Source organism: Anas acuta, chromosome W (assembly GCF_963932015.1).
Source record: "Anas acuta chromosome W, bAnaAcu1.1, whole genome shotgun sequence".
Lineage (NCBI taxonomy): Eukaryota > Metazoa > Chordata > Aves > Anseriformes > Anatidae > Anas > Anas acuta.
This window is the reverse complement of record NC_089016.1, coordinates 10,818,032-10,840,478: the sequence shown is the minus strand read 5'-3', so window position 1 is coordinate 10,840,478 and position 22,447 is coordinate 10,818,032. Positions and strand designations below refer to the sequence as shown.

The following is a 22,447-nucleotide window of genomic DNA, read 5'->3' as shown; positions in this document are numbered from 1 at the left end:
GTGACCTCACAGTCACTGCCACAGTCACATTCCTCCTGCTGGGGCAGGAGATGCTGAGGCAGAGCTGAGCTCTTCAGAGCACTCCCATCCATCTCCTCTTTGTGGCCCACAGGCTGATCAGGTCCATGGCCCCTCACATTCATCTTTGTATGCCACGTGACTGCAGAGCAACCTCATGGTTCCTACCCTGCCCCATGGGCCAAGCACCTTAAGTGCTTAAGATAAGGGTTAGGAAAAAGGCTGAATGTGAATAAGTGAATGCAAAGGAATCAGGGTTTTGGGTCTTAGCCATTCATGTATGGGGTTAGGGACTAAGGCTCAGCTTTCTGTGATAGAGATTAATCAAATGAGTAGTGGAAGGGTTTGGTGTTTGGCTTGTGGTGTCAGGTCTGTGGTTAGGGTATGTACAAGTTCTTTGGTTTTATTTAGGTCTGCAAGAAGTCTAGGGCTAAATAGAGCATGTTAATGGTAGTGTTAAGGGCAGGGATCAGGGTGAAGAAGAGAGTAAGGGTGATGTAATGACGCTATGGAGTAGTTTTGGCTTCAAGGGATCTTGTGGTCTAATATTAGAGCAGTGGATTCCTGTCAGTGTGTGGAGTAGCTTTGATGTTTACGGATTAATGTTACAGGTTAAAATAGGGCAATGGCCTCACATAACTGCTTTAAGTCTGCTTTATGGTAGGACCAACATTACCTGAACATTCTTACCTCTGCAAAATCATCACCTTCTGCTGTCCACGCTCCTTAGCCCTCCCACAAATCTCACATCTCTGTTGGCCAGGCTTCTCCTGACTTCCCCATATCAGTCATCTTCTTAGGGGAAGTTTGGAGAACCAGCATGGAGAAGGAGAGAAACGTCTGTAGGAGCACCGTGCACAATGTGCCCAGCAGTTCTACAACACCACAGAAACAGGCCTGAAGGATGAGTTTAGGCAAAAGCTGATACCTCTGACATGACAACACCTATTCAAGACCTCTTCCTCTATGGGGCCTACCAGCTACTTAGAAAGAGGGAATCTCACAAACTGTGTGCAGAGCAGGTGCATCTGCTGTCCTGTCATGGAGACCAGCAGATGTGAGCCTAAAGGCACAGATCCCAGCCAGGAGTCAAGGGTTGAGCTGTTGGCTACTTCAGAAAGAAGTCAACTCCCAGCCACTTAACAGCCATTAGCTTCCTACTGGGCTGACAGCTTCTGAGGCACCTCTGCCATCATAATACCAGACCTACAAAACACCCCCTTTTTGGCCCAGGACCTGCCCAGCTAGAAGTGAGCTGGTTTTCATCCTTCAAGCCTGCTGGGCTCCCAGCCTCTCTGACACACAGGATCCAGTTTCGTGCCAGTCCTGTGAGGTGCTAGGGCAGGAGGAACCTTGCAGGCAATGTTACAGCCCAATGCCTGCTGGCAGTCTCTCAGCTCCCTGTGCACAGTGAAGATCACACTCAAGTCCAGAAGCCTGAAGCTGGCCTAGATGACACTCAGGGGAAGCACCCTCCAAGCTCCAGCCCGAACAGCAGGTCCAGCCCCAGCTGGCGGTGCTGCTCTGCAGATCCAGGGGGCTATGGTGCCTGGGGCATGGGGGCACTCTGCAGGGCTGTGCTGGGCAGGCTGGGAGGCCAGCTCATGGGGTCACTGCCATTGCGCCAGGGCTGCAAGGAATCACTCGCCAAGCTCCTCTGCTGGGGCTTCTGTGTGCCCTGGGGCTGCTGAGCTCTCCTCTGCCTGCTTACAGCAGATCAAACACTTGAGCTCTGCTCAGGCCACCTCGGAGGAGATCCCCCCTTAGGAGGGAAGTGCCGCAGTGGAGGCCAGCTGTGCCACTGCCGTGCCCACTGCCTGTCCCTGCCTGCAGTCCCAGCACAGCCCCACAGCAGCACTGGCACCAAGTGAGAGGAGCAGCGGGGCCTGAGCCCACCAGCAGAGCTCAGCAGCAGAGGGTGGCAGTGGCAAGAGAGCAGCTCTGCATGCCCCAAGCGCTGGTGCTCCCTGGCCGTGCTGCTGGGATGGGACTCTTTTCCTCTGCACCCCTGCACACGGGCACTGCCCCTGCAGAGCCAGGCCTGGTCTCAGAGGAAGCATGTCAGACAAAAAAGGGAGTTAAATCTCAACTTCCTTAAGGTTAAAGTCACAGAAAGCATGGCTTCACAAGCACAGAGTCTATGAGCTACATGTATATTCAACAGACATATCCGTATCATTTTAATGGGTGTTCATTAGCTGAATTAATGTAATAAGAATATGCACAAACACAACCACCAAAAAAAAAATAAATAAAAATAAAACAGGTATACTGGCTCTTCCTCCAATTATTGACATTGCAAGTCATGTGCAGAAGCAGATCAGACGTTTCTTGCATCCAAGACTCATCTAGTCATCTATATCCACAAGGCATGCTTGAGCTCCTGGCTCCTCAAGCTACAGATGAGGACGTGCTCTGCTGGAGGCAACACTCAGTACAGAACTGCCACCACCAGGTCCAGGGATGGGGAGGAGATGGGGGGGGACTTCAGATGGGCAACCATGACAGGCCTGAGAAAGACGGACACCATGGCCAGGTGAGGGAGGCTTGTGGAAAAGGCTTTGTGCCAGCCCTGCTATAGAGACGACAGGACTGTCACCTAGATCCACAAGGTCTAATCCAAATACACTTCTCCAACCTTTGGCAGCTGGGCTCTTTGCCCTGAGCCCCTCCTGGATGCTGGGACTGCTCCCCGAGCTCCAGAGGAGATGGGTAGAGAAGGAAACAGAGACCAATATATTTATGCTCAGTTCTTTAGTGTCTTACCTAAAAAGGAAACCTGGTGCCGTATGCACATTAGATAATGTGTTTAAAGGTAACACAAAATATAACTTTCAGAATGCTAAGAACCATGTTATTTAAAACAAAATAAAATATTGTTAAGATACTAACAGAGAACAATGATTTTAAAAATTGTGCTATTAATTTCCCAAATACCCTTTTATTTCAGTTAGGACTACTGTTATTGATTATGTTATCATAACACTACTTCCAATAAAAATAATGTGATATAGTATGAATCACAATATGGAACATAATATTAGTAATTATACATCCTCTGAACATACATCATGGATGCTTAAGAAGCATGTATCGAAGAAGTTTCCTCACTGCATCCTTGAGCTCCTGGTTTCTCATGCTGTAGATGAGGGGGTTCAGTGCTGGAGGCACCACCGAGTACAGAACTGCTATTACAATGTCCAAGGATGGGAAGGAGATGGAGGGGGACTTCAGGTAGGAACACATGCCAGTGCTGATCATCAGGGAGACCACGGCCAGGTGAGGGAGGCATGTGGAAAAGGCTTTGTGCCGGCCATGAGAAGAGGGCATCCTCAGCACTGCCCTGAAGATCTGAATATAGGACAGCACAATGAAAACAAAACATCCAATGGTTAAGAAGGCACTAAAGATGAGAAGCTGACCTTCCCTGAGATAAGAATCTGAGCAGGAGAGCTTGAGGATGTGGGGGATCTCACAGAAGAACTGGTCCACAGAATTGCCTTGGCAGAGAGGCAGAGAAAATGTAGTGGCCGTGTGCAGGATACTATACAGAAAGCCACTGCCCCAGGCAGCTGCTGCCATCTGGGCACAAGCTCTGCTGCCCACGAGGCTCCTGTAGTGCAGGGGCTTGCAGATGGCAACGTAGCGGTCATAGGCCATGACGGTCAGAAGGGAATACTCTGAACCAAACAAGAAGAATAAAAAGAAGACTTGAGCAGCACATCCTTGATAGGAGATGGCCCTGGTGTCCCAGAGGGCATTGGCCATGGCTTTGGGCAGAGTGGTGGAGATGCAGCCCAGGTCGAGGAGGGCGAGGTTGAGGAGGAAGAAGTACATGGGGGTGTGGAGGCGGTGGTCACAGGCTACAGCGCTGAGGATGAGGCCGTTGCCCAGGAGGGCAGCCAGGTAGATGCCCAGGAAGAGCGTGAAGTGCAGGAGCTGCAGCTCGCGCGTGTCTGCAAATGCCAGCAGGAGGAACTCGCTCACAGAGCTGATGTTGGACATTTGCTTTGGACATGGAGACTGCAAAATGAGAAACAAATATACATATAGAGAGTCTTATGAGTAAAGTCTCTGACTAAAATTCAATTAATTCCCAGTGAAAGCCTTACATTCCGCATTTCCAAGAGGACCTTTTTCTATCTCTCTGTCTGGAGCCCTGCTTTGTGCTTGCTGAGTATCCTGTACACAGCAGCCACCTCTGCCCATCAGACCGCAGTGTGCCACTTATGTTCCACTGCACTGACAAATGTTATTGCCATGGGGACAAAGCTCAGCCAGAGTTCATATTGAGGAGGGCTGCTCTGTCCATTCCCTGGTGCCCAGCTGCTGGCTGCTTGCAGCACTCATCTGGGGGATGGATGCACACAGAGGCTGTGTTGAAAAATCACATCCCCTTGTCTGCAGGTCCTAAAGAACAGCTCAGAAAAGCCCTGGTGCAGTCTGTAAGCAGAGAGAAGAGAAGGGATATTCTCACTTTCATCACTAACCTGTTTGTGCCTCAGTTCAGTGCAATAGGAAGCTCAGTCACCAGTGCAAATCCAACTACCGCATTAACATCGAGCCTTCCCCACAGTCAGAGCAGGAAGAGGCAGGCAGAGAGTGCAGAAAGTGCCTTCTCCTTGCAGGCAGCCCCTGCACTGACCTTTTTCTGCCCAAGCCCCTGCGTTCCTGGGGCAGGCTGACTGCAGGGACCCTGCTCTGCACCACAGCCCTGGACACCCCTGCCTGCACCCCCAGCTTCTCCTTCCTCCAGGAACTGCAGATACATTGCCCTCCAGCCAGAGACTTACTGGGTACAGGGCTGGGAAGTGTTCTCCCCCAGTGAGCTCTGTGCATCCTGCCACTTCTGCCTGCCTTTAAGCACTCTGTCTCTGCAGGCAGAGCCCCCAGCCCTGCCGCGCTGTGCAGAGGAGCTGCTCCTGGGCACAGCTGTCTCTCTGCACCAGGGCCCTCTTGCCACGAGCTCTCTCTGTCCCACGAGCCTGGCCCAGCTCAGCAGCACAGCACCAGCCCAAGGCACTGCAATCACCCCTCTGGGGGCTTGGCTGATGAGCCCACGAACCTCAGGCCCTCAGAGACAATTGAAGACATCTCTCCAGAAGTGCAAGTCAGAGGCAAGTTTCCTGCAGTGTCCCCCTGAGGGCCAGCACTGACACAGCCTCCCTTGGAGGTCGTTAGAGCAGAACCCTGGAGGCAGTGAGGACAAGGAGACAAAGGCAATGTGAAGGTGACACTGAGGTGTACTGTTATTACAGTACATGTTGGGGTCTTCTTTCTGCCTGGGTCCTCCTGGCTCTGGAGGCAGAGGGGATCCCCCAGTCAGCATGCCAAGCAGGTGCCTTCTGCTGGCCTAGCAGGGCAATGCCAGATGTCAGCCCAAAAGTGCAGCTCCCAGGGAGAAGTCAAGGGTGACCTGCCACCTCCAGACACAAGTGACCTCACAGTCCCTTTCTGTGACACGTTCCTGCTGCTGCCCTATCAAGTGCAGAGACAGAAGTGACCTCACAGTCCCTGCCACAGTCACATTCCTCCTGCTGGGGCAGGAGATCCTGAGGCAGAGCTGAGCTTTCTCTAGCCCCTTCAGTATCTCTTTTTCACTTTCTGTGTTAGAGATTAAGACAAGTTTTAGTGGGATTGTTTGGTGTTCTGTTTGTGGTGTCAGGTTTGTTGTCAAGGTATGGACAAGCTCTGTGGTTTACGGGTGTTTTTTTTCTATCAAGTAATCTAGGGTTAAATGGGGCATTTTAATGTATGTGTTAAGTGAAAGGATTACAGTTATCAAGAGAGTTATCAAAATTGATTTCTTTCAGTTTGTTGTAGTAGCATTTAGGTTTATTTAGCGTTAAAATTACTGGCTCAAGTAAAGTAATATAAGCATATATGACTGTTTTAAGTCAGTCTTACTGCACTACCGGCATTGCAGGAATGCTCTTACCTCTATGAAATCATCAATTTCTTCTGGCCATGCTCCTCTTACCACCCCAAAATCTCACATGTCTCTTGTTCAGCTGCTCCTGACCTCCCCATATTCTACTGGGATCAGCTTTCTGATGACATTTACCATATCAGTGTATCTGTCTCACCTCTGTTGGCTCCTCCATTCCTGAGAAGGAAGTGGCATTGTGGTCAGGAGGGAAAAGGACACAAAAATCTTTAGGCGCATCCTGCGCAATGTGCCCATCAGCTCTGCACCTCCACAAAATCATGCTTCCGACCTACAAGTTTTGTTTCCCAAGTGGCTTCTGTGGATCCAGGGCTACTTTTCCCAGGCCCTCTCACATGTTTCAGTTTTGGATGTGTAGGGATGGGATAAGGAAAGCCAAGGCACGGATGGAATTCAGCTTATCTGAGGATGAAAAGCATAACAGGAAGAGATCCTATATGTACTTTTCTCAGAAAAGAAAGGCCAAGGAGAGCGTACCCCATCTGATGGATGAGAAGAGTGAACTGGTAATGACAGACATGGAGAAGACTAATGGACTCAACAACTTCGTTTCTTCAGTCTTCCCTGACAGTCAGGCTTCCCAAGTCTTTCATTCCCTGAACCCATAGATAGAGGCTGGGGTGTGCAAATTCCCACCTGTTGTAAGTGAAGAGAAGGTTTGAGTCCACCTGAAGAAGGTCAAGAAGTACAAGTCTATGGGGCTTGATGACTTGCCTTCCAGGGAGTGGAATGCTGTGGCTGAGGCTGTGGATGTTCCATCCTTGGGGGTGTTCAAGGCCACGTTAGATGAGGCCCTGAGCAACCTGATCTAGTGTGTGGTGTCCCTGCCTATGGGGGTTGGAACTACATGATCGTCAAGGTGCTTTCCAACTCAACAGTTGTATGATTCTCTGATTCTGTGATTGTGCTTGTTATAAATGGCTCAGGATTCAAATTAGGATTAAATAAAAAAAATAGGATTTATTAAAAGAATATAAAGGAATAGAGGTAAGCAAACAGCGCTGGGTGCACCGGGAGTCTCCGCTCCACCAGGGCGCACACCAGTTACATCAAGCAGCTGATTTTTATGCACCTAGACTAATACATATTCATTACTACTTCTAAAAAAAACAGGTTATTATAATTAGCATTTATAAGCATTTACAAATGCTTTCTCCTACTTTTACTGTTCCTGTTCAGTTTAAACAATATATATCTTTCTCTGATGAATGCAATTGCCACGGGTCCTCCTCCTCTTTCCAGAATTGTGTTCCATTATGAACTTCACTCAAATTACTAACCCACTACTTAGGTTCGACTGGGCCAGCTACCCAAGGCCAACTTTCAGCTCCTCCTGGTCCCCTACAAACCCAGCAATTGCTCAGATTAAAAACCTTACCCACTTCCTCCCCCAAAATGAAAAAATTATTTCCATGGCTCAATTGCCCTTGTAAGAATAGTACCAGGAAGTATAACATCCTTCTGCGTCGTCCAGAGAGTATCGTAAAGTTGTGAGAAATGCCTTGGGGTTGGATCCACCTCCAGAATCTATTTAAACTCGTGTCACTGTTCAGCCTTCGAGGGTGGTTCAGCTCCTGGAAAACTAATTACAATAGGTTAAAAAAAACAAAATTCTTACTATATACATACATTTTCCGTTTGCTCGTTTGTTTCTTTCTCTGGGACAGCTTGATTTCAGTGCGGGAGAAGTCCGGTAGAGGCCCTCACACTCGGCAGTCAATACCCGTGGGGGTTGCCTCCCTCGGTAGACTATACACACCACAGTGGAGAGTCCTGCCCCGGTCTTGCCTTCTCACTTTTCTTCATTGCAGGCTTGCTTGTCCCCTTCTTCTGGTATTTCATGTAGAGCGTGCCCTATTTCCGGAACATTAGTTCTTTTTAGTTTTAACTTCAGTTCCCCAGGAGCGGACTCAACCCTCCAAGTTTTGGTATTTATTGGTCCTTTTACTCTGGATGCATGGGTCCAACCCCTTTCTGCTGTTCTCACAGCTGTTTCAGTGGTAAGTAAAACAAGGTACGGTCCCTCCCACCGGGGCTGTAAAGATTCTTCTTTCCAAGTTTTTATTAAGACCTCATCCCCTGGTTGTATTTTATGGATGGCAAATCCTAAAGGTGGTGTTTGAACCAGTATTACAATTTCTCTTAGTTCTTGCAACCTTTTCCCAATAGTAATTATATATTTCTGGATACTACGATCCTCAGCTACATTGTCTCCCAGAGGCATTCCCTGTGAATAAGGCATACCATATAACATTTCACATGGCGATAATCCAGTCTCACTGTGTGATTTAGTTCTTATGTTTAAAAGTGCCAATGGTAAACATCGAGTCCAAGGCATTTGTGTCTCAACCATTAATTTAGCCAATTGCTGTTTTATTGTTTGATTCATTCTCTCTACTTTCCCTGAGCTTTGTGGGTGCCACGGAGTATGATATTCCCACTGAATACGTAATGATTGACATAATAATTTTATTATTTTAGAAGTAAAATGTGTGCCTTGGTCAGAATCAATATACTGGATTATCCCATATCTAGGTATCAGGTGTTCCAATAAAATTTTTGTCACCACTTGTGCCGTAGCTTGTGCCACAGGATAAGCTTCTACCCATTGTGTTAAATGATCCACAATTACCAATAAATACTTGATCCTCCCTACTTTAGGCAATTCGGTAAAATCAACTTGTACTCTCTCAAAAGGCCAATATGCTGTTTTTCTTCCTCCCGCTGCTGCCTGTTGGAATATTTTCTTATTTATTTTCTGACAAGTTAAACAACCTTGTGTGACTTGCTTTGCTATTTCAAAAACCCCTATACAACCAAATTGTTTAAGTAAATGATTACTTAATGCTCTTGTACCCCAGTGTGTTTGTGTATGCAAACGTTCCAATATTTGTCTTGTATAAGCCTTCGGTAACATCTCTCGCCCGTCTGGCAATGTCCATTTTCCTTGCTTTAATTAAGCACCTATTTTCTCCAGTTTTGTTTGTTCTTCAGGAGTGAACCTCTTTTCTTCTTCTTCTTTTTCTTCTTCTTGTCTTTCTTCTTTCTGTACTATATTAATTTTAGCAGCCTGAATTCTTAGAGCTGCTTCCTGAGCTTCTTTGTCTGCTAGATTATTTCCCCTAGTGTGGTATTCCAATCCTTTCTGGTGCCCTCTTACATGTACTACTGCTATTTCTTTAGGTTCCCTTAATGCTTTTAAAATTTTCCTTATTAATTCTTGATGTATAAGATTCTTCCCTTGAGTATTAATTAAACCTCTTTCCTCCCAAATCTTTCCAAAGGTGTGAACCACTCCATATGCATATTTAGAATCTGTATATATAGTTCCACTTTTTCCCTTCAGTAATTCCAGGGCCCTGTGTAGGGCATACAGCTCGCAAGCCTGAGCTGACCATGATGGACTCAGGGGGCCTGATTCCACAGATTCCAGGTGTTTATTAATTATGGCATACCCTGATTTTCTTTTTCCCTCCACTACTCTGGAGGAACCATCTATGAATAGTATCTCCCCCTTCTCTAATTCAGTATCTCTCAAATCAGGTCTTACTTTAGTCTGGGTCTCGATTACCTCTAAACAATTATGTTGTAGTTCCTCTGATGGTTTTCCAAATAAAATTTGTGCTGGGCTCTGAGCAGAAGTTACCTTCAGTTCTAAATCAGGGGAGTCAATTAGTATAGCTTCATACTTTAGGATCCGACTGTCTGTTAACCATTTCTCCGCTCTCTGTTGTAAGACGCTTCTGACATTGTGTGGAGTGTACACTTTTAAGGGAGCACTGAAAGTAATCTTTCTCACTTCTTCTATTAATAATGCTGTAGCGACCAAAGCTTGAAGACAAGCAGGCCACCCCCTACTTACTGGATCAAGTAATTTAGAACAATACCCCATGGGTTTTTTAATTCCTGCCCAATCTTGAGTAAGGACTCCATATGCTGTCTGGTTTGATGTGTTCACAAAGAGATAAAAGGGTTTCTCTAGATCTGGGAGACTTAGTACAGGTACTTGTATTAATGCTTTTTTTATTTCTTCAAGTTTTTGGTCATCTTCTGTGGACCACTTAAATCGATCATCAATTAATTTCTCATATAAAAATTTAACTTTTTCACTGTAGCTTTCAAGCCACGGTCTACAATATCCTAATAATCCCAATGTTTGCCGAATTTCCTTTTTAGTTTGTGGGGGTCTTAAGGAGAGGATCCCTGATACCCTGTCAGGATCCAATTTCTTTTCTCCCCTGCTTAACCAGTGTCCTAAGTATTTTACCTCCTGTTCCACAAATCGTAACTTTGATCGAGACACCTTTAATCCCTTTTCCCCCAGGAAATTTAACAAATTAATAGCAGCTTTTTGGGTTCCTTCTTCAGTCTCTCCAGCTATTAATAAATCATCCACATATTGCAACAACTTTACCTCCCCAGGTAATGTAAAATCTTGTAAAACTTTTTCCAAAGTTTGACCAAATAGATTTGGTGACTCAGTAAAACCTTGTGGTAGCACGGTCCACCTTAATTGTTGTTTTCGTCCTGTTTCCGGGTCTTCCCACTCAAAAGCAAAATAATCCCTGGAATTTTCATCTAGAGGACAGGTCCAAAAGACATCTTTTAGATCTATTACGCTATACCAAGTATATTTGGGAGAGACGTGACTCAGCAGAGTGTAAGGATTTGCTACCACAGGGAATTTAGTGATTGTTCGCTGATTTACAGCTCTCAGATCCTGTACCATTCTGTATGACCCATCCGATTTCTTCACGGGGAGGATGGGTGTATTGTGAGGTGACATACATGGTTCTAAAGTCCTTTCTTCCAAAAGTCTATCAGCTATGGGTTTTAATCCCCTTCGACCCTCCATTGGTATAGGGTATTGTTTAATTCGAATAGGACGATGTGGATCCATTATTTGCACATTTATGGGGTCCATTTTCATTTTTCCAATTTCTCCTTCCTTATGCCACACTGAACGGTTAATAACCTCTTCATCTTTTCGTGTTAAAGTGTATAATTTAATTTGCAATTTATCCCCTTGACTTTGAATGCTTATGTTTAATTTTAAAATCAGATCCCTTCCTAGTAAATTGTACTCCGCTTCAGGGAGCAGAAGTAAATCATTAAGACAAATCTTTTGATCAATTTCTATTTCCACATCTTTTAAAAAGGAACCTTCAAGGGCTCTCTTTTTGCCCCTATTACAGACGTGTAATTCTTCCCTTCTTTTATTCCCTCTGGGAGTTTTTGAATAGTGGATCTTTCAGCTCCTGTGTCTACTAAAAATAGTACTTCTTCTTTTTGGGAACCAATTAATAATTTTATCAAGGGCTCTGTTGATGTTGAAGTCCCCAGAAGATATAGCCCCTGACACCCCTATTCTTCTTTAAACATTTTCTCGTCTTGTTCCCGCTTAGGGCAATTCTTCTGCAAATGTCCCTTCTTTTGACAATAGTAACAAGCAGGGATCGCTGAATTCCCTTGAGACGGCTGACCTCTAGGGGCTTCTTCGATACTTCTTCTCTTCTCCCTCTCTCCTGACAAGGGCTTTTTCTGACTCTCTTTTATTGCTGCTACAAAGATCTTGGCTTTTGCTTTTTGTTTCTCCTCATCTCTCCTGACATATACTTTTTGCGCTTCTCTAAGTAACTCTTCTAATCCCCTCTCTTGCCAGTTTTCTAGCTTTTCTAATTTCCTTCTTATGTCCCCCCAGGATTTGGCTACGAATTGTGTTCTAAGGAGTGCAGTTCCAATTGCTGTATTCGGATCGATCCCCGAATACATTTGCAGGCTTTTCTTTAATCTCTCCAACCATTCTGTTGGAGATTCCTCTTTTCCTTGGTGTTCATTGAATGCTTTATTAATGTTTTTTCCTCGTGGAACCGCTTCTCTTATTCCTTGTATAATTATTGTTCTCAAATCTTTCATATTTTGTCTCCCCTGGGGTTGCTGGTGGTTCCAGTGGGGATCCACATTTGGCCATTTTTGATCTCCTGGGGGTCCTGCTTGATTTTGTCTTTCCCAAATTCTCATTCCAGCTTGCCTGATCATTCCCCTTTCCTCAGCAGTAAATAAGATGCCTAAAATGGATTGTATTTCTTCCCAGGTATAAGTGTTAGGACCCAGGAATTGATCTAGTTTTTCGGCTACTCCGAGGGGGTCATTTAACAGGGTCCCCATCTCTTTTCTAAAAGTTCTCACCTCTGTGGTGTTTAAAGGGACTTCCACAAACCCAATACCTCCCTGATTGCCTCCGAGAGGTACTTCTCTTAATGGATATAGAGAGGTTTCTTCAGATACGGCAGTCTTACTTCTTGTGCATGCAGCCGGAGGCAGATCTAACTCTGGTGCTGTTTGTAGTGGAGGCAGAGGCCTCGGGGGCCTTGACTGCACTGCCGGAGATATTACCGGTACCGGAGGGGGAGCAGGGGGAGCCGGGAGGGTGTTATTAGGACCCAGAGGTGGTAAATTATCCAACGGCTCCCATTCATCATTCTTTTCTTTTTCCTGCTTTTCCTCTCCTGTGGGTAGTTAGGGTCTGGCGGCCGGAAGATGTCATGCTGTACGGAAAGGTGGAGCCCCTCCCTTGATGGACAGTAGCGTGTGGCCTGTGATGTAAGCAAGCGGAAGTGATGCTATGGGCCTCGGGTATATAAGCCCATGGGACTCGACAATAAACGCCATTTGCCATCCACCACATTGGTGTCTGTGAGCCGATGGACCGAGCGGCCTGGGGTTGGCCGCCGTGCCGTTCCTGAACCAGGTCGCCACTGCCCCCTGAAGGCAACAAGTGGTGCCGAAACCCGGGAAAACTCCTGGATTCGGGTGAACGGCGGCCGGAGCGGCGGGACCAGCCCGGCGGGGAGGAAGCTCCCGGACCAACAAGGAAGATGGAAACCCTTGTGAAGGTCGTATCAAAGTTGTGGAAGCTATGGGGTGGCTCGGCTGAGGAAGCCAGGGGTGCCAGTGGGGAACCAGAGCCTGGGGAAATCTGGGAGAGACCACGGCCATGTGCACCCCATTACGGTGCTGAACTAGAAGACGAAGAGTCGGGTGAAGAAGCCTCCGGCGGGAACGGGGATGAAGCGTTAGGTTTTACTAACATGTGGAAATGCGAGAAAGAGAACGGTTGCGGGGATGACCGGGGAGGAGGTAGAAGCGTGAGAGAGGGGCAGAGAGCCGATCGGAATGGCCATCCGAAAACACACTCCTGTGGCACAAACGCCTCGCTGAGCAGGCGGCGGGGCGAGCCACGAGGCAGAGAGCGGCCCGCCCGCAGGGGTGGGGGGCGGGGCCGGAACTCGATGGGAGGGTACCAGAACGTGGAGGTGAGCAGTCAGTCAAGCTCCGACTCCGGATCAGATACCGATTCAAATTCGGAGGAGGAAATGGGGACAGATAGCAAAAATATCCCCATCCTAAACAAAGCTGCACCGCGAGGCAGAGAAATTCCTCTCATGGATTGGAGGAAAATTAAGATTGCGTGTGCTGTCTGGGCTCTATCGGCCATGCTAGCGTTGCTGGTCTGGGTGACAGACGGGGGGCAGAGGGTTCACTCACCAACAAACCCTAAGGATGTACAAGCGATTGTTAAAGCCATTGTGGATAAAGGGCTTAATTCTGCAATGGTCTCCACCCTCATAGATGGTATTTTCAGGGGAGACGACATGCTCCCGTTTGGTATAAAACAAACTTGTAGACTGATCTTTGATGGGGGTGGGATGATCATTTTTAAACGAGAATGGGGGGACAACTGTATGAGACAACTGGCCCAAGTAACTGGGGCGGATCACACACTGTATGGCTCTAGCCTGCAGCGGCTAATGGTTACGGTCCCAATAGTGATCACCCCCCAGGCGCAAGTCCAGGGCCTGAGGGCCCATGAAGGTATGGCAACTCGTGCGGCCAGAGAAGCTCCAAACAGCCGACGCCCCAACTTCAGAACAAAACTAATGAAAACTGAGTTTCTGTTCACAGGAACGGATCATCGGGCACCCCCGTAATCTGTATACCCCGGTGACATGAGAAGACAATAAGTCAGCAAGCGTCCTGTCTAAGCCTGAGAGTTCCACACTGGCAGAATCCAGACACCAGCGAAGCGGCCTCCGTGGGTGGGGGGATGCAATGCCTTTGTGTGATCTTATCTTTGGAACTTGAATACTAAATATGCTTGTGTTGTTTGTTAAAAGTTGGTTAGAGAAAGTTAACATTATGTTGGTAGAACACCAACAACTACTTTAAGAGTGTATTTACTCAGAGTTACCAGTTACCTCTTAGTTTTCTCCTGGTTATTGTGCCTTACGTTTTTTAGTTAAGTTATGATGTCTACGTCTTAAGATTGTTATATTTTAGCTAATTTGGTTGTGCATAGGGAGGGGGGAAATGTGGGTAGTTAGGGTCTGGCGGCCGGAAGATGTCGCGCTGTACGGAAAGGTGGAGCCCCTCCCTTGATGGACAGTAGCGTGTGGGCTGTGATGTAAGCAAGTGGAAGTGACTCTATGGGCCTCGGGTATATAACCCCATGTGACTCAACAATAAATGCCATTTGCCATCCACCACATTGGTGTCTGTGAGCCGATGGACCGAGCGGCCTGGGGTTGGTCGCCGTGCCGTTCCTGAACCAGGTCACCACTGCCCCCTGAAGGCAACAAGTGGTGCCGAAACCCGGGAAAACTCCTGGATTCGGGTGAACGGCGGCCGGAGCGGCGGGACCAGCCCGGCGGGGAGGAAGCTCCCGGACCAACAAGGAAGATGGAAACCCTTGTGAAGGTCGTATCAAAGTTGTGGAAGCTATGGGGTGGCTCGGCTGAGGAAGCCAGGGGTGCCAGTGGGGAACCAGAGCCTGGGGAAATCTGGGAGAGACCACGGCCATGTGCACCCCATTACGGTGCTGAACTAGAAGACGAAGAGTCGGGTGAAGAAGCCTCCGGCGGGAACGGGGATGAAGCGTTAGGTTTTACTAACATGTGGAAATGCGAGAAAGAGAACGGTTGCGGGGATGACCGGGGAGGAGGTAGAAGCGTGAGAGAGGGGCAGAGAGCCGATCGGAATGGCCATCCGAAAACACACTCCTGTGGCACAAACGCCTCGCTGAGCAGGCGGCGGGGCGAGCCACGAGGCAGAGAGCGGCCCGCCCGCAGGGGTGGGGGGCGGGGCCGGAACTCGATGGGAGGGTACCAGAACGTGGAGGTGAGCAGTCAGTCAAGCTCCGACTCCGGATCAGATACCGATTCAAATTCGGAGGCCTGGGGTTGGTCGCCGTGCCGTTCCTGAACCAGGTCACCACTGTCCCCTGAAGGCAACAGAAGCAGAAATTAATGATTTTGTAGAGGTAAGAGGTTTCATGTAATATTGATGGTGCTTTAAAACTGGCTTAAAACAGTCATGTAAAACCCTTACCCTATTTTGACCAGTAACCCTAATCCCAAAACCTGAATGTTGCTTCAACACCTTGACAGAAATCCCCTGCAGTAATACCTGACCTCAGAGTATCCTTTCATCCCGAGTTTTCTACAGAAGACCCAAGAGAGACCATGGATGACCAGGTACCTACTAATATTTAATCTGAATTTCTCTGGTTTCAATTGTCATTTCAATTTTTTATTTTATTTTATTTTATTTTATTTTATTTTATTTTATTTTATTTTATTTTATTTTATTTTATTTTATTTTATTTTATTTTATTTTATTTTATTTCTTTTTATTGTTTTATTTTATTTTATTTTTTATTTTATTTTATTTTTTATTTTATTTTATTTTATCAAAAAAAAAAAAACAAAAAACACGTGACTTGTCTTAGAAAGGCTGTCATGTGCAGGGCTGGGCTGCAGTTACAGGGACAAAGACCACTGCTGGCAGTGGAGGTGTCAGACTTCCAGACTCTGCTATTCCTCCCTATGGAGGTCTCCAAAGAAGTCACCCTGGATCAATAGCAAGAGGACAATGATGCTCAAAACTGAAATGCAGCAAAATTCAACCTTTAAAAGTACAAAAGATTTTTTATTAGGTGCTTTTTGAAATCTTCTTTGACTACATCATGCAAGCTCTGTAAGCTACACAAGGCATGAAGCCTTGAAGAAAACTATGGAAGAGATGTTAGGAGTTTCTGCATTTTAATGAGTTCCATGGTGTATTTTGGTGCTCAGTCTATGAAGCTCAGGTACTGAGAGGAGAATGATGCAACTGCTAGAGAAAGTAAAGTCAGAAGGAAAAGTTGAAGTGACTTGGAGTATTAATGGGCCCCACTGAGGGCTGTTACTAACAAAGCCTCCCCAGGGATGCGTTAGGGTGGATAATTGGACTCCATGATTGCAGAAAGGCAAAGCACTGCACTGAGAAAAATCTTGGTTGGTTTTGGTGAAACAGAAGAGCCAAGGCCTGACCGGAGCCACTGGAAGGGGAGATCCTGCACCCCTATGTCTGGGTCAAGGCTCTTGCTGGGGTCTGTGGGCTGTGATGGGCAGTGTGATGCCATGAGAAGAACACTGGTATGACACCTCTGAGCTGTTGCACAGGGTTGAAAGGAATCCATGAGGCCCCATCACAATGAATATAACATCTCCTCATAAGCTCTAGCCAAGGGGATAAAAAATTCAGGGCTGTTGGGGCCTGCCATTCTTGCCAGCACCCTCTGCCTTCTCCTTGGCAGGCTTTCCTATGCTGTCCCACACATCACCCTATTTTCTTAAAGTCTGCAGACACCCATCTCAGTTCACCATCTTGCTTTCATGCCTTGCTTTCACCGATATCTGATCAGCCCTGAGCAGCTGTTCCTTGAAACACTAAGCCAGGGTCTTATCAGAGGGTGACGTATAGAACCATTGCATGACATCTTGAGGGACATTTCTTCCTCCTTGTAACCAGTGCCAGCCTTCCATGGAACATTTTGTGGCAGTTTTTTTTTTTTTTTTTTTTTTCTCCTGCTCTTTCCTACTACCAAAGGAAGCTCCATCAGGGTGGAAACTACTCCTGAAGTAGGCATCCCAACCCAGCAGGCTCCTTGCGGCCTCTCAGCCAAGCAGACACAAGTCACCTCAGCCGCATCTTCCAAGCCTTCTGCCTCCTCCTGCCCAGCCATGGACTCAAGCAGAAGGGACAGGACAACCCATGTTGGGGCCTTCTTTCTGTCTGGGTCCTCCTGGGTCTGGAGGCAGAGGGGATCCCCCAGTCAGCATGCCAAGCAGGTGCCTTCTGCTGGCCTAGCAGGGCCATTGCCAGATGTCAGCCCAAAAGTGCAGATCCCAGGGAGAAGTCAAGGCTGACCTGCCACCTACAGACAGAAGTGACCTCCCAGTCACTGCCACAGTCGCATTCCTGCTGCTGGGGCAGGAGATGCTGAGGCAGAGCTGAGCTCTTCAGAGGATTCCCACCATCTCCTTCTTTTGGCCCACAAGCGGATCAGATCTGGGTGAGCAAAAGAGTAAAGGTAAGGGAAAGGGGCTATGGGCTGAGTTTTGGCTTCAAGGGATACTTTGAGATCAGGCTTAAGAGTAGTGGATTCCTGCAGGGTGTGGAGTAGCATTTACGTTTGCAGATTAATGTCACTAGTTAAAATAGGGGAAGGGCTTTACATGACTATTTAAATCACAGTTACAGCAGAATCAACATTGCCTGAATGTTCTAACCTCACAGAAATCTTTAATTTCTGCTGGCCAAACTCCTTTTCCCTACTCCAAATCTCACATCTCTCCTCGCCAGGCTTCTCCTGACTTCCCCATATCAGTCATCTTCGTAGGGGCAGCTTTCTGATGGCTTTCATGACCTCAGAGTACGTGCCTCACATCTGTTGCCTACTCCTTTTTTGAGACTGAAATGACTCCTAAGTCAGGATGGAAAATAACCCAAAGCTGTAGGTGAACCCTGCACAATGTGGCCTGCAGTTCTTGTACCACCCGCAAAATTTTGTTTCCTGCCTCCAACTTCTGGATACAGAATGCCTTCTTTGCACCCAGGGTACCTTTCCCCAAACCCTCATGCATCGTTCAGTTTGCCCCTAGTGTCTTGGAGGCAGTGGTCCCCTCTGTGTAGAAAACTGAAAACAGTCCTAAATGATGACTTCAGGCAAAAGCTGACACCTCTGACATGACAACCCCTATCCAAGACCTCTTCCTCTATGGGGCCTACCAGGTACTTAGAAAGAGCCGATCTCAGAAACTACATGCACAGCAAGTGCCTTCTGCTGCCCTACCATGGACACTGGCAGATGTGAGCCTAAAGGCACAGATCCCAGCCAGGAGTCAAGGGTAACCTGTCAGCTACTTCAGAAAGAGCTCAACTCACAGGCCATTTAACAGCCATTCGCTTCCTGGTGGACTTAGTGTTTCTGAGGCACCACTGAGCTTATAATATCACACCTACAAAACACCCCCTTTTTGGGCCAGGACCTGCCCAGGTAGAAATGATCTGGTTGTGATCCTCCAAGCTCATGGCATACCTTCTGGGCTGCCAGCCTCTCTGACACACAGGAGCCAGTTCCATGCCAGTCCTGTGTGGTGCTAGGGCAGGAGGAACCTTGCAGGAAATGTTGTAGCCCCATGCCTCTTGGTGGTCTCTCAGCTCCTAGTGCACAGTGGAGATCACACTCAAGTCCAGAAGCCTGAAGCTGGCCTAGAAGACACTCAGGGGAAGCAGCCTCCCAGCCCCAGCCCCAGCCCCAGCTGGTGGTGCTGTTCTGCAGAGCGAGGGGGCTGTGGTGCCCGGGGCAGGGGGGCACTCTGCACGGCCGTGCTGGGCAGGCTGGGAGGCAGACCCAGCTCATGGGGTCACTGCCATTGCCCCAGGGCTGCAAGGAATCACTCGCCAGGCTCCTTTGCTGGGGCTGCTGCATGCTCTGGGGCTGCAGAGCTCTTCTCTGCCTGCTCACACCAGACTGAGCACTTGAGTTCTGCTCAGTCCACCTTGGAGAAGATCCCCCCTTAGGAGGGAAGTGCTGCAGTGGAGGCCAGCTGTGCCACTGTCGTGCCCACTGCCTGTCCCTGCCTGCAGTCCCAGCACAGCCCCACAGCAGCACTGGTACCAAGCTCCAGGAGCAGCCAGGCCTGAGCCCACCAGGAGGGCTCAGCAGGACAGGGCAGCAGTGGCAAGAGAGCAGCTCTGCATGCCCCAAGCGCTGGTGCTCCCTGGCCGTGCTGCTGGGATGGGACTCTTTTCCTCTGCAGCCCTGCACATGGGCACTGTCCCTGCAGAGCCAGGCCTGGTCTCAGAGGACAGATGTCAGACAAAATAGGCAGTTAAATCTTAACTTGCTTAAGGTTAAATTCACAGAGAGCATGGCTTCACATGCACAGAGTCTATAAGCAATATTCAGAAGGCACATCCATATGATTTTAATGGGTGTTCATTAGCTGAATTAATGTAATAAGAATATGCACAAACACAACCATGAAAACAAAACAAAACAAAACAGGTATATTGGCTATTCATCCAATTATTGACATTGCAAGTCATGTGCAGAAGCAGATCAGAAATTTCTTGCATTCAAGACACATCTAATCATCAATTTCCACAGAGCATGCTTGAGCTCCTGAATCCTCACATTACAGATGGGGACATGTTCTGCTGGAGACACCACTGAGTACAGAACTGCCACCACCAGGTCCAGGGATGGGGAGGAGATGGAGGGAGCTTCAGGTAGGCAACCATGACAGGCCTGAGGGAGACGGACACCATGGCCAGGTGAGGGAGGCTCATGGAAAAAGCTTTGTGCTGGCCCTGCTATAGAGACGACAGGACTGTCACCTAGATCCACAAGGTCGAATCCAAATACACTGCTCCTACCTGTGACAGCTGGGCTCTTGGCCCTGAGCCCCTCCTTGAGGTTGGGGCTGCTCCCCCATCTCCAGAGCAGATGGGAAGAGAAGGACACTGAGACCGATGAATTTCCGCTGACATCTTTATTGTCTTTATCTACCAAGGAATCCTGGTTCTGTATGTGCATTAGATGATGTGGTCAAACCTAACGCAAGAAGTAACATTCTGAATGGCAAGAATGAGATTATTAAAAACAAAATGAAATATTGTTAAAATACTAACAGAGAAGAATAATTTTAAAAACGTTTCATTTTCCCAAATACCCTTTGATTTCTCTTGGGATCCTTATTAATGACAATTTTATGATAACAGTAGTAACGATAAAAATGATATGATATAATGTGAATCAAAATATTTGCACATTATTAAGAATACATCTTCTGAACACATCATGGATGCTTAAGAAGCATGTATGGAAACAGTTTCCTCATTGCATCCTTGAGCTCCCGGTTCCTCATGCTGTAGATGAGGGGATTCACTGCTGGAGGCACCACCGAGTACAGAAGTGCAAAGACCAGGTCCAGGGATGGAGAGGAAATGGAGGGAGGCTTCAGGTAGGCAAATATGGCAGTACTGACAAACAGGGAGACCACGGCCAGGTGAGGGAGGCACGTGGAAAAGGCTTTGTGCCGGCCCTGAGAAGAGGGCATCCTCAGCACTGCCCTGAAGATCTGCACATAGGACACCACAATGAAAACAAAACAACCAAAGCATAAAGAAACACTAAACACAAGAGCCCCAACTTCCCTGAGGTAGGCATCTGAGCAGGAGAGCTTGAGGATCTGGGGGATCTCACAGAAGAACTGGTCCAGGGCATTGCCTTGGCAGAGGGGCAGGGAAACTGTAGTGGCCATGTGCAGGACAGCGTTGAGGAAGCCACTGCCCCAGGCAGCTGCTGCCATCTGGGCACAAGCTCTGCTGCCCACGAGGCTCCCGTAGTGCAGGGGCTTGCAGATGGCAACGTAGCGGTCGTAGGCCATGACGGTGAGGAGATAGTATTCAGAACCAAACAAGAAGAATAAAAAGAAGACTTGAGCAATACACCCTTGATAGGAGATGGCCCTGGTGTCCCAGAGGGCATTGGCCATGGCTTTGGGCAGAGTGATGGAGATGCAGCCCAGGTCGAGGAGGGCGAGGTTGAGGAGGAAGAAGTACATGGGGGTGTGGAGGCGGTGGTGGCAGGCTACGGCGCTGAGGATGAGGCCGTTGCCCAGGAGGGCAGCCAGGTAGATGCCCAGGAAGAGCGTAAAGTGCAGGAGCTGCAGCTCGCGCGTGTCTGCAAATGCCAGCAGGAGGAACTCACTCACAGAGCTGCTGTTGGGCATTTTCTGACATTGAGCACAGTTTTCTGTTAAAGAGGAAAATGCAGAAAAATGTTAAAACACATTTCTCTGAGGAAAACCTATTGTGTGTCATAGAGCACCCCCAAACAGGGTCTCTCTTTGTAGGAGAACCTTTCTGCATCTCTCTTGTTTGAGCTGTGGCTGGTGCTGGCTCAGAGGGACACTGGCAGCAGGGGCTGCTGTGGCTCCATAGGAGTCTTTCCTGCTGTGCAGCTGGAGGGAGGCAGAAACATGGGGGAAAATTACATGCTGTCCACTGGTCAGATCCATGAGATCTGCAGTGTTGTTGCAAAAAACTCATCTTAATACAGAGGCACAGCTGCAGGGATTTTGTTTCCTTTGTTTTGTTCCTGTTATCCTGATAACACTTAGGAGAGGTATTGGATGGTTGAGCTCCCTGGCATTTCCTGTGCACTCCCAGAGAAACCCTGCAGGTGCCAGGAGGAAAACAGACTGTCCCTTGGTGAAGACTGAGCAGAGCAGCTCTGTCGATCAGACCAGTTCTCAGCAGTCAATTGTCACCCTTCTGAGCTGCAGGACAATCGCTCTCAGGTTTTTCCCTGAGAAAAAAATGTAGATGGCTGCTAATCGAGGAGGGCCAAATCAAACCAGATGTGGTTTGAGAGCTTCTTCTCATTTGGGCTCTTCCTGTGGTGCTGGCCATGCCTACCCCACAGCCCATGGGCTGCAGGGGGAGAGGAGGCCAGGGAGGGGCTGCTCCAGGGGAAGGCATCTCCACTGCAGGGCATGGCCACAAGGTGCCCGAATCCCCCCTGCCACAGCGTTTCTGCCAACAGCTCCTTCTGGCCGCCTGCCCCTCTCTCTGCTGCCTGCAGCTGTCCCTGCCGGGAGCTGTTGCTCTGTGCCCACCTCTTCTTTCCCCCTGCCCGTGCTCACAGACCCCATCCCACTCGGCTGTGCTCAGCGCTGCCCTGCAGCACCCTGCCACCAACAGGGCCCTGCCAAGGGGCACCTCCATGGCTGCAGGAGCTACGGGGCAGCTGACAGAGAGCCCGGCATGGCCAGCCAGGGCAGGGTGTTCTGGGCTGACCGGGGGCACCTGCCTTAGGGCACTCCAAGGGGCTTCTGCCAGAATTCCTCACCTCTCAGTGCAACCCAGCAGGACTCTCAAAGCCTACTGCATTGCCCACTGCCCTCCCAGAAACAAGACCCAGGAGGAGACCCTTCCAGGACCTGCAGCTGCATGGCCCTGCAGCCAGACCCTTACCTTGTCAAGGGCTGTGCACATTTCTCCTGCAGGCAGCTCTAAGCATTGTCCCATTCCTAACCGCCTTCAGCCACTCTCTAATTTTCTTCTCTCTGTGTCTGTGCCTCTGTGTCT

General features: G+C 48.4%; 2 protein-coding genes across 2 annotated transcripts; both read right to left on the bottom strand.

Moving 5' to 3' along the window:
• Positions 1-3,087: 3,087 nt before the first annotated feature.
• On the bottom strand, positions 3,088-4,023 carry LOC137846903 (olfactory receptor 14J1-like). The gene has a single exon (XM_068665010.1). It carries the CDS (start codon positions 4,021-4,023, stop codon positions 3,088-3,090), a length of 936 nt encoding a protein of 311 aa, XP_068521111.1.
• Positions 4,024-20,151: 16,128 nt separating this feature from the next.
• On the bottom strand, positions 20,152-21,087 carry LOC137846902 (olfactory receptor 14J1-like). The gene has a single exon (XM_068665009.1). It carries the CDS (start codon positions 21,085-21,087, stop codon positions 20,152-20,154), a length of 936 nt encoding a protein of 311 aa, XP_068521110.1.
• Positions 21,088-22,447: the final 1,360 nt, after the last annotated feature.

What these genes read in the sequence shown, in the direction of transcription:
- LOC137846902 (XM_068665009.1), bottom strand. Translation starts at nt 21,087, where the DNA reads ATGCCCAACAGCAGCTCTGTGAGTGAGTTCCTCCTGCTGGCATTTGCA.
- LOC137846903 (XM_068665010.1), bottom strand. Translation starts at nt 4,023, where the DNA reads ATGTCCAACATCAGCTCTGTGAGCGAGTTCCTCCTGCTGGCATTTGCA.